Raw genomic sequence first — 12,271 nt, 5'->3', positions numbered from 1 at the left:
ACGTTTAGTTCAGCACATTAATTAGTTCAGCACATTAATTAGTTCAGCACATTTAAGCAACAAGGCAGTTCAAACAGGTTTACATCATGAAATCATAAAAACATCACAACACATCATGTAGTCCAGTGTTTCCCAACCCTGGTCCTCGAGGCACACTGCCCTGCATGTTTTAGATATTTCTCTGCTTTAATATGCCTGATTCAGCTGATTGCAGTTTAGCAAACACTTGTCAATTGAAGTCACCTGTGCTAAAGCAAGGTAACACCTAAAACATGCAGGGCAGTGTGCCTCGAGGACCAGGGTTGGGAAACACTGATGTAGTCGATACATTTGGTTTAAGTGATGCTAACTCCCACCTACAGGGGGCAGTATTTCTTACTTTTACTCCACTGTTTCCCCAGCTTTACTTCATAATGATCAATGTAGCAGGTATCAAAATGTCATTTTTAACATATATTTCTAAATCTGCTCTACAAAATCAGTGCACAAGAAATTACAAAAATAAATGTGAAATCCTGGAAATATGTTAAATTATTTAATTTAGAGAAATACTCATTGAATGCAGGGACATTAATATTAGTATTTTAACAGTTTAATTTGTTTCATCACCACAAACAGCCCTTTGAAAACATTCGTAATCTTAATGAAGCTAAAATTTAAAATGAGTTTGACTCCCCTGCTTCCTGCTTTAACGTAATTTAATGGCTCTAACATTTCATTAAAATCCTAAATTTGGAAAAATACAATTGAAATCAAACAAATTCATAGATAAAAACATAAATTTTCTTAGTCTGAAGTTAAATCAGACTAAACTTTTCTTGTTTTCAGTTGGTTAAAATCACCAACATTATTTCTATTTGCTAAATGCCTGAAAATATATAAATATTTTTGTTTTTTGTGAAATTAGTGTTTTGCTCTCAGAGCAGTCGAGTGTATTAAATTAAACATTTTTAGTTTATCTGTCCCTGCTGCATGATATATAATACTGTCACAAAACAGTATTAATAGGCGTAATAAATATCATAACAATGAATTTAAACTCTTTTTGGTTCTGATCGAAGCTCCAGAGACACAAATCTAAAATCTGCAGAAACTTCCAGGAATAATGACGAAACAAAAGCTTTTAATTTAGCTTCAGTAATTACAGAAATGTCAGCCAGACAATGTCTGTTACATAAATCTAAAAAAAATAATTAAAAAAGGCTCCAAATAGTTTAGACGGAAACTGTGAAAAACACCAAATGTCTCAAGTCTCCCTGCCAGCCGCAGCGTCACGTTTAGCTCGAATCCTTTCCACTTGTTTGAGTTTTTACTGATCATGTTTGCAGGTTTTGTGTTTGGACACATTTCTGCATAATTTCACACAGAAAATCCAACATTTAATTTGTTACGTTGGGGAGGAAAAATGATGGATTCCCTGAGGTTTTATGATGCAACACAAGGTCACTTCAACAGCATGGTGTTTAGCGGATGCTAATGCTAAATGCTAAGTTTTAATGTTTTTTTCTGTAACAGGTCAACTGGATATTTGACCATCAGCAGGATCAAATCTGCTGTGACACGGTTCACGTTTCATGCGCTAAACGATTTCAAAGCTAGCTAAAGCGCTAACTGACTTAGCGGATGTTAGCCCAGCAGTGAAAATGATCTGAAAAGGTTTAAATTTGTGTTTTCCTGCAGGTATCTGTACCTGCTGTTCTCTGACGACGACCACCTGCCGTTCGAACACTGGGTGTTCAACACCGAGGCTCACCCTCTGCCCGTCATCAGGAAGGACAAGACAGACGCGCCCAACGAAGTGGAGTAGCCTCCCAGTGACCTCTGACCCTGTATATCTGAGCCTCCTGCTGGCGACAGGTTCCTCCTTGTCGGATTTTGATTTTTTTTTTTTCTTATAAACTGGATCTGTTCTGGTTTTATCTGATTTGTTTTTGTTTTACTTTGAATCTTTTTGCAATCACTGATCTCCGGTTGGGCCGGATCCGGAGCAGCTTTTTAAAACCGGAATCATGAGAACTTCCTGCTTGGATGGGAAACGGCAGAGATAATCGGCTGCTCTTCGTCCGGTCGCGTTATTTATCAGGATGTTTGTCTTGTTTTTTCTCTGTGAGGGTGAAACCAGGCGGCTCTGTGAATTAAAGACGTTTGGGCGCAAAAACCCCTCAGCTCCGACTGACGGGGGCGACGAAGTGACACGGCGAGCGCAAAGACTCCCGCCTCACTTCCTGTTTCCTTTTGGCTGCTTGAGGATCCGTTTGGTTGGAGAAACACTGGGATTTCCTTTTTTAATGTTTTCATCTATCTAAATCATGCCTCGTTCATATCTGCCAGTAAATTCAGCTGGTTTTCTTTGACCAGCTGTTTGCTCACATTTCCATCAGTTTGACCAGGACAGGGATTTAAAAACTGATATTTCTTCCTAACTTGATTGTTTTTGCCTTTTTTTCCTGTGAAAATTGGTTTGATTTTAGGTTTAATGACCTCAGACTTGAATACTTTTTTAAACCGGTGAACTAAAATTACTTTTTGATGGATTTTGGAGCAGTTTAAATTGTCAGGGAGCTTTATTTTATTTTTTATTTTATTTTTTTTATTTTCGGATGCATGAAATATCGGAATTGGCCCGATATTAATAACCGATGTGACGGAGATGATGCAGAGGATTCTGGGATATCGGTTGTTCTTTCATTGTCAGAAATGTGGGAAAATATCCATTCTATTGATATCGGATATCAATATCGGCCCAAATTTTGAAATCGGTGCCTCCACTGAGACCCTGCACATTTACGCTGCTGTTCCAGAGTTCACATCCACTCATCTGAATGAACTTTAAGTGATCGTTTTAGTTCCTTAAGACTCATTTAAAGTGTCGAGAAATTTTCACAATAAATGATAAAACGACCAGCCCACTGGGAATTATCCCAGCAAACCCGATTAGCCTGTTTGTTTTGATCAAAATCTGGTATCGGATGTAAACAAACAGCCACTCGGGCTTCGCTGGTCTTTGTACATGTCTGACCCTGTGATTAAAGGAGGTTTTTAATCTTTCTGCTCTGCAGAGCGGAGATTTAAATGTAGCTAAAGTTGGTATTGATGAGTGGATGTAACCTTCCTCTCTTCTTCTTCTGTTCTCCGCCAGGCAGGCTGCAGGATCTTCTCTCCTCTGTGAGGAAATGCAGGAACTCAACTTTGCTCTCTAAGCTCCACCTTCAGTCACATTGAAGCCATACTGACGTAGCGCAGCTTTTACCATTTACGTTGTTGTTTACATCACGTTTAATTTATCTGTTTTTTTCCCCCGGAACCGCAGAGACGGAGCCAGATTTCATCCAGTTTAGTCTTTAATCTAGTGCCTTCGCTGGTAAAAACAGGAGTTTTAGCTCACATGAACACAAAGAAGGGATTTTTTAGCAAAGACTCTCAGCTTTAAGTATGTTCCCATCCTTCAGATGAAGATTTAACCAAAAGTGGACACGAATAAAAGGATTACCACTCCTTTCTGAGGAAAATCCATCTGAAGTAGGAGATCAGATGCTTTATTCCCTCTTCAGAGTGAAAAGTCTTAATTTCCTGGGCTGCAGTGACACCTAGTGGTGGCAGATTGCTGCTGCGCTGCCTGAATCTTGGTCCAAATGACTGCAGACTGTGAAATTAGCTGTATTATAAAGTAATTACCAATCACAATGTGCAAGGCTCGCAGATCTTTCTCTCGTCTTGCCAGATGATGATGTTGGAGGCGGCGGATCAAATTCATCAGCCGAGTTTTAGAGCAGACAGACGGCGAGTCGCGTCGACGCCGGAGATTATTTATCTGAGGTTTAAAAAAAAACATCTGTCTGACCTTTTCATTTTGGCCAAAACACAGAAAAAAAGTTTAAAAACGCAGGCAGGTTTTTCCTGGACGCTTAGGAAAAAGGATTTATTGATTTTTATTTCCTGAAGAAATACCAAAAACAGTCAAATTAAACTGAAATCAATGAATCAATCTCATTGTCTTTAGAGCACATATGAGATTTCTTCACTTTAAGTTGCTGAAACCAACTAGAATCGATTTAACCTTTTAATTCTGACCAAAACATTTTCACTAAAAAGTGAAAAAAGCAGAGAAGTGTTGCTGGAGAACTTATTTTTTTAATGATTTTTGAGGTTTACATAGGAAGAATGTAGATTTTATTCTGTGAAAACGTAAAATAAAAACGGTAAAATTCAACTGAAAACAAATCAATACATTTTTTCCTCATCGGTTTTATAGCATGTATGAGATTTTATCATTTTAAATTACTGAAACCAATTAGATTCAATCTGATCGTTAAATTTTTACCAAAACACACAAATGCAGACAGTTTTTGCTGGAAAACCTGAAAAAATATTTTTTTAGGATGACAGAGGAAGATTTTTGATTTTATCCTCTGAAAAAGTTGAGAAAACAGTAAAATTCACCTGAAAAAACATTTCTCAATGTTTTTAATGGGATTATTTCACTTTATTTTTCTGAAACTGATTAAATTAAATTCCTGTTTTGGTTGAATAGAAAAATAAAACATCAGTTTAAAGTCATTTTTCATTTCGGTGTCAAAAATTAGAATTTTTTTAAATGTATTTTTCCAAAGTTTGGGGATTAAATCTCAATAAAAAGCTTTTATTTCCTCCAACAGGGAAATAAGTTAATGAATTTATCTCAAATTAAATATTTTCCTTCTGTTTGCCTTTTTTAATCATTTTTCTCTGGATAGTTTTTCTGTCTTTTGTCTGAAACTAACAGCTGATTGTGATCATTTATTTCTGGTCGATCATAGGAGATGCAGGTGCTGGGAGCCGACTGCAGGGGGCGCTGTGGGTTAATCAGTAAACAAAACAGCTGCTTTACAATCTGCCATAAAGACGACAAAACAAAGGATCAGATGGAGCCGAATGAATGTACCATCAAATGTGAAATTATTTTTCTTTATTTCATTATTTGTCTTAAAAAGCACAAAACGCTGCAGAACGAATTTTACCGAGAGGTGGAAACGAAACACAGGAAACTAGAAACCAGAGGAAGAAAGAAATCTAAAACTTGAACCGTTTCAGGAAGAAACGTTTTGCTCATGTTGGTTTTAGTTTCTGCTGAATTATTGGATGTAATTCAACTCGGAATCAGTGGATTTTTATTTGTGTATTAATCAGTTACTTTCATAAAGTAGAATTTTCTTTTTTTTTACAGCTTTAACATGAAGAATTTGCATTATATACAAAATTTTCTCATAAAAATCAAGTCAAAATGTTTAGTTTAGATTTTTTTAACTGCTTTCTCAGTTCATTTGTGGTGAAATTAAGGATTTAAAAAGATGAGATGCTGCTTCATAGGTTTTAATTTATCTTTTAAATCAGAAGTTGTATTTTTTTTTTTATTTGCAGGAAATGAGATTCTGTTTTAGTTAATGTGCTTTAGATTCTATAAAGGGCTGAGATGCAGCTTTTAAAAATGTTTTTATTTTTGTCTCCCGCAGCTTTAATCTGGCCGAATCTTCACCTTCAGATTTAAATAATTTCCGTAAACCAGTTTTTATTTTTGTCTGATGGTTTTGTGTTTCTGTCGCCCAAACAGCCGAAGTTTCAGAGCTTCAAATGTGTGAAAACAGCCTCAGAAATGTAGAAAAACTCGCTGAAAATCATTCCGTTGCACAGATTACTTTACATTTGTATGCAGTGTTTTAATTATGTGGGGAAATTTGATTTATTGTGTTAAATGTAATTATTGTTGATATGAAATGTACATATTGCATTGCGGCAGACGAGCCGTTTGGCATTTATATAAAGATTCTTCTTCTGAAGATGCGGAATAAAATGATATTGAGCAGCAGACTTTTTAATAAACTATATTTGTTACACTTCTATTGTGAATAAAACATCTTCTAATAATTGTTTCCCTTGTTTTTACCTGAAAAATACTGAAATCCAACAGGTTTTGTGGCACATTTTTGTACATTTTTAACAAATTCCTATGTTTTTATCAGCAAATAGAATTTGGAATTCTCAGATGATGATGTCATCCCTTTGCAAGCTTCTGATTGGTTAATTATCTCTACACCTGTGGATCTATTTTAATAGACTCCAAATGTATGTGATGTAAAAAAATCTTGTGTTTTCTAGACGAGAACATTTTTAAAAACAAGATTTGTGCTGAAATGAGCTGAAAGGTTATTCAGCGAAGAAGAAGCCATAAAAACAAATACATGTCCTGCAGTCTGATGAAACTATGAAGGAAGTTTGCAGGTCATCATGTTTAGCAGCAGGAGGGACTGATGCACCTCTTCATGAATTAAAGTGAGGCCTACAAACCTGATCTACTTTCTCCAGTTCTGTCAGGAGGAATGAGACGAAATTACTGACAAACTTGTGGAAGAAAACCCAAAACGTTTAGCAGAACTTGGTGCGATTCTACCAAATCCTGAGGAAATGAAAGGAAGCTTAAATGTAAATGTTGCTAAATCGGCTACATATCATCCATCCATTCATCCATTTTCTTGCACCCTTGTCCCTCAGTGGGGTCAGGAGGTGCTGGTGCCTCTCCAGCTAACGTTTCGGGCGAGAGGCGGGGTCACCTGGACAGGTTGCCAGTCTGTCGCAGGGCAACACAGAGACACACAGGACACACAACCACACACACTCACACTTAGGGGCAATTTGGAGAGGCCAATTAACCTGACAGTCATGTTTTTGGACTGTGGGAGGAAACCGGAGTACCCGGAGAAAACCCACCATGCACAGGGAGAACATGGAGACTCCATGCAGAAAGACCCTTCTTGCTGCAAGGCAACAGCTCTACCAACTGTGCCACTGTGCAGCCCGCTACATATTATCTCTGATTGTGATTTGCAGAGGAAAAAAATTCTATTTTTATGTAAATATTTGTTTTTAGCTCCATCTGCTGTCGTTATTCTGTGGAAAACAGAATTTTGTCTCCGCGATGAGAACCTTTAACTCTAATATTCTCTAGCGAGTGAGCTACTGGCTCCAGCTAACGGTCCACTGTCCTTCAGCCTCTGTTCATGGATTTGTCCCAAATAAAACCTTCAGACTTTATTTAAATGCGGGTGTTCCCAAAACCTGCCACCAGATGGCAGCAAAGGACGACAAATGCGCTCCGGATGATTGGCGCTGCTGCAGTTGTTACCTTTTAATCTTAACGCCTCTTTTCAGATTATTCTCAGCTTGTGTCATCCCACAGGAGTCTTCAGGCCTCCGCACCATTACCACGAAAACCACAAAGGAGTCAAAGAAAATGCGTCACATGGATTAACTGGGACAGATTAAGATTATATGATTTAACTTGTTTCCCCAGTTTTTAACTTGTGGGCGTCAGATGTTTCCCCCCTGCTGGGACGTCGCTCCTCTGCCCCCATCATGGCTGGTTTGTTGACCAGCAGCAGATTGTTGTTCTGAAACCAGGAAGTCCCACAGGAGTTTGCAGCTCCACTTCCTGTTTCCAGGCCCACTGGGACCAGAAAGTCTGACCCACATTCTGGACAGATGTTCCTGCCGCCTGGTTGGATCCTCCAGAGAGTTGATCACGTTTCTGCACAGCGATGGATTTGATGCAACGCCAACAGGAAACGGTTCCTAAACGTCCTGCTGCTGGAGATGGATGGATGAATTTCAGCGCCGTGGACAGAGACAGAACTCCTGCTGGTTTCCTAAACAGTTTCCTTCCATTTTTAACTCGTTTTGAAGTTATTTTTGGTCCGGCGTTGGGTCACTGTGTTCAAACTCAGCTTCGTCTACGACTGAAGCCTCGTTTCTGTACCAAGTTTTGAACAATATGGAATCATTTTGGAGGCAAAAGGTTCATTTCGGGACTCAAGGGATGAATCGGCTTCGACTAAAACGGATTTTCAAAGTCTGGGCGAAATTTGAGCAAACTTAAAAAACCAAAATGTGAACTAATTAATGTTTCCATCCACTGGTTTGGAGCAAATCGTGATTTAGTCGGATGTTGACGCTGCGCATGGCTGTAACAGCCCAACGTTGTGAAAACTGAAGAGCGTTTCATGCCTCTGGTAAGGCACAGATACACCAGTGGTCGGGATCTTTCTCTACGTTTGAACTTACTCAGCAAATCTGTTTCCAATTTGGTGTATAAACTTTTTAAAATTATTTAGAAAGGACTAAAACAATCCAGCGTAAAAATGTTTTTTTGTGAAATTGAGGGAATAATTTAAAATGTTATTGTTTCCATCGACTTTTCCAAATGCGATCAGGAACATTGATGGAAACGCAGTTTCTGTGTCTTTACTCCAAATTAATCTATTTTGTCTCTGGAATTCGCTTTGTGAAAATTTGCAGCTACTTTTTCAGGTCAAGAGCAAAAATAAATTGGATCCTTGGAGACTTGTTACCAGCAGCCTGTCGCATTTTTCTCCCATTTCTCGGTTTTAATTAATGAAATTACCAAACATAATTCAGTTTGACGGACAAAACTACACAACAATGTGATTCCCAAAGAGCTGCTAGCAGTAAATGACCTACTGATGATGGATTTCTGCTCCTATTTCAGGTGATAAATGGGCTCTTATATTTCCTAAAAGACACATTTTGTAACATTTGATTATTTTTCTACCAGACTGCGGCTCCAAAGTGTTTCTATTTCAGTTTGAAGAGTTGTTGGGTTTGGACGTAAAGATGTGTCGACACCTCGCTCGATCTGAACGTTTTCCTGCAGTGTTCCTTGTTGTCATGGAAACCAGTAAAGCAAAGCGCCGTCCCTCGCTGCGAGTTTTCTAAAGTCTGCTTTCATTTTTTCTGTCTCAGTCGACCTTCAGCAGCTGTGATGTGGTCAAAAATCTTTTCTTTTGTTCGAGAATTCAACCCAGAAACAGCAAAACCAGATGCTGCTGTTGCATTAACCACTTTATTAATATAACAAGTCGATTTTGGTTTCTGGATACAGTAAACGGTGAATAATCCTGTTTGCCGTTGTGTTAATTCATTGTTTCATATTTGTTTAATTGGTGGCAGAAAGTGCAGAGAGCAACGTGTAATTAATGCACACAATGTTGATAGCTGCTAATTTGGGTCAACCAGCGGAGAAATGATGCACAGCAGAGGAAATAAAGCAGAAACGGGCAGCAGTTAGTCTGTGGTGAAACCGTAAGAAGATTTGTTATTTTTCCATTTTCTGATAGAGATTTTTCTATTTCTGTTTAGTCGACACCAGCAGTTTGTCACAGAGACACAATTCTTCATTTCTTTGGTAAAAAGAACTGATGAAAAATACCAAAGATAAAACAGTTTGACTAACAGAAAACGGTATTTTAACACCTGCGAGGTAATCGTCAATAAACTACCAGCTCATCTGGGATTTGGATTTTTTTTAATTGCCACTGAAATATTGTTTCTTCTTTATGTAAAATCTCCCTGCCTCCAGCTTTCACCACCGCTTATTCAAAATACACATTTTGTTGGAAGTAAAACAAAAAAATGTATTAATTCAAACCTACAATATTTCTTTTAGCCTCATTTTTTTGTTCTCTTTAGTGAACATTACATTTCCATAAAGATACTCCAAAGTTAGCTGTAGCATTTAGCTAATATTCTCTGAACACTGACTAAAGGCTACAGGACGGTTAGCTTTAGGATTTCATGAAACTGGATAAAGGAGTCAGAAAGTTAGCAGTAGCATTTAGCTAATGTACCCTGAACACTAGTTTAAAGATGCTGTAACATTGGCTGTAGCATCTAGCCCACACTCCACATATGCTAGAAGAAACTGGAAAGTTAGATGTAGCATTTAGCTAACAATCTTTGAACACTAGCTAAAGGTTACTAAAATGTTAGCTGTAGCATTTAGCCAAGGACACACATGCTAGAGGACTTTAGAAAGTTAGCTTTAGCACTTAGCCAAAATTCCCTGAAACTGGATAAAGGATTCAGAAAGTTAGCAGTAGCATTTAGCTAATGTACCCTGACAGCCCATGAACACTGGTTAATGTAAACCAGAATATTAGGAGTAATTTTTAGCAAACATTCCCAAAGCATTGTGAGGAAATAGAAACTATTGTAGAACATTTTGGAAACTTTGCAGGAATTATGCTCTCTAAAAACTTACACAGTAACCAAGCTGGTTAAATATCCAAAAATGACTGTTGAAGGTCACCTTCTAAAGTACAAGGAACATTTAGTGAAGATTTACTAAAAGGCACATCTGATGGTTTATGCAGGAAAGTCGCAGGAGTTTCTAATGTGTGGCAGAAGCAAAAAATACCTACAAATGCAGTTTTAAGGACTTTCAGCACATAAAAAACCCAGGAAATGGACTGAAAGATTAGCATAGCAGTTAGAAAGTTACTGTGGTCCAAAAACACCCAATGAGACGCTCAGTTGTGTTTTTATTTAATCGACTTGCACCGAGACAGATCCCCCTTCCTTTAGTTCTACCTGCAGAGGAACTGAGACGATCCAGGGCTTGAACACAGCACAGCTTTAAATAGTAAATATTTCTCTCTGCTGCGGCGGCAGAAACCAGGAGGAGACTCAAGAATATTTAATCTATTTTAGGGAATGGTTCACAGCAAAAAGCCCGTTCCTGAAAATCCCTCCATTCATGTCTGTGTGTCGGGAGGAAATCTGTGAAGGAGAAACTGCTCTGGTCTCATTCAGACCTTTTAACGTTTTCATGGATGTTTTTGTCCAACGTCTCATCCGTCCACCGCTGAACCTCAACCAAACTTTTTGCATCAATCAATGAACTTCTGGCATCAGTCAGTCTGGAAATTTGACCCCAACTTCTGGCAGAATGTTTAATTCCCATCGATTGGCTTCCTGGCTCTCACTGGTTTCTAGGAAGGTTGTGATCTTTATGCTCCAAAACCAGTTTTAATATATTTATTTGGAATCAGCATCTTCTTAAAACGCCAAATAATCTCTCTAATTTCTGAATTTGTGTCTTCTGCATTCCAGTTTCTAGAGCAAAAATAAGACAAAACTAACTTACATGTAGCTTCTCATCAAGCTATACGAGCCAATATTGATCCTTAATATTGATTTTTTAAAAGTTCTGGTCCCATTGGCAGATTATTTAACTTATAACAAAACATTGTTCCCATTTTATAAGTGAAATAATCTGCCTAAGAACAAGAATATTTAATCTATTTTAGGGAATGGCTCACAGCAAAAAGCTCAGTGTTGATTTAACTCTGAAGAGTGTTAATATCAACTCTGTGGGAGTTAAACCAACACTGGGCTTATACTCTGAATTATGTTGTTAACTCCCACAGAGTTGATATTAACACTCTGAAGAGTTAAATCAACACTGGGCTTATACTCTGAATTATGTTGTTAACTCCCACAGAGTTGATATTAACACTCTGAAGAGTTAAATCAACACTGGGCTTATACTCTGAATTATGTTGTTAACTCCCACAGAGTTGATATTAACACTCTGAAGAGTTAAATCAACACTGGGCTTATACTCTGAATTATGTTGTTAACTCCCACAGAGTTGATATTAACACTCTGAAGAGTTAAATCAACACTGGGCTTATACTCTGAATTATGTTGTTAACTCCCACAGAGTTGATATTAACACTCTGAAGAGTTAAATCAACACTGGGCTTATACTCTGAATTATGTTGTTAACTCCCACAGAGTTGATATTAACACTCTGAAGAGTTAAATGAACACTGGGCTTTTTGCTGTGTTGGCTGTTGTTTCTTGCTGATTCGTTACCTGTAGGTTGGTTTGGAACTGAGATGTTTGCAGTAGAAACTGGACCAAAAGTTCTTGGTTTGGTTTGTTTCCGGCTGAACGACGTTTTTTCCTGGAGATTAGCTGCAGCAGCCAAACAGAAACCTTTTAAAGCCACGCAGACTTCAGATTATCAGAGTTTTCTGAGTCTCTGGAGATTATGAGATTATTCATTATGTAACTATTATCATCGTTTCTGGTAGACAGTGAAGCTTAGAGATTAAAAAACTGATATGATGGACGCTTAGCGTCTGCTAATAAATGTAGCTAAATATCATTTTTGAATGACGTCGTCTTATTTCTGTCAGATTTTGATTGAAATCATTTCATAAATAGTATCTGTATAAAATATTCTGTTTTCTTTAAAGGGATTTTCACCGTTTTTTATATTAAATGGAAAATGTATATATTTTTGAATAGTTTTGGCCTTTTTCAATGATTAATTATAACTAAATTAGTTGATGATTAATTGAATAACCGATTAATTTGATTCTACTTTAGTGTATTAAATTTGAAGTCTCCACCAAATGCTGACCTGAAAATGCCA

At 37.6% G+C, this 12,271-nt stretch overlaps 1 protein-coding gene across 1 annotated transcript in view; it reads left to right on the top strand.

Moving 5' to 3' along the window:
* Positions 1-5,901, top strand: part of man1a1 (mannosidase, alpha, class 1A, member 1) — a 124,694-nt gene extending 118,793 nt beyond the window's left edge. Inside the window, exon 12 of the mRNA XM_008397245.3 lies at positions 1,681-5,901. Coding sequence (XP_008395467.2) covers positions 1,681-1,807 — 127 coding nt within the window. The 3' untranslated portion in view covers positions 1,808-5,901. The remainder of the gene's footprint in view (positions 1-1,680) is intronic.
* Positions 5,902-12,271: the final 6,370 nt, after the last annotated feature.

The sequence above is a fragment of the Poecilia reticulata genome, chromosome 21 (genome assembly GCF_904066995.2).
Source record: "Poecilia reticulata chromosome 21, P_reticulata-male-v2, whole genome shotgun sequence".
NCBI classification, from domain to species: Eukaryota; Metazoa; Chordata; class Actinopteri; order Cyprinodontiformes; family Poeciliidae; genus Poecilia; species Poecilia reticulata.
The sequence above is the reverse complement of the archived record's forward strand: the minus strand, read 5'-3'. Positions and strand labels throughout refer to the sequence as shown.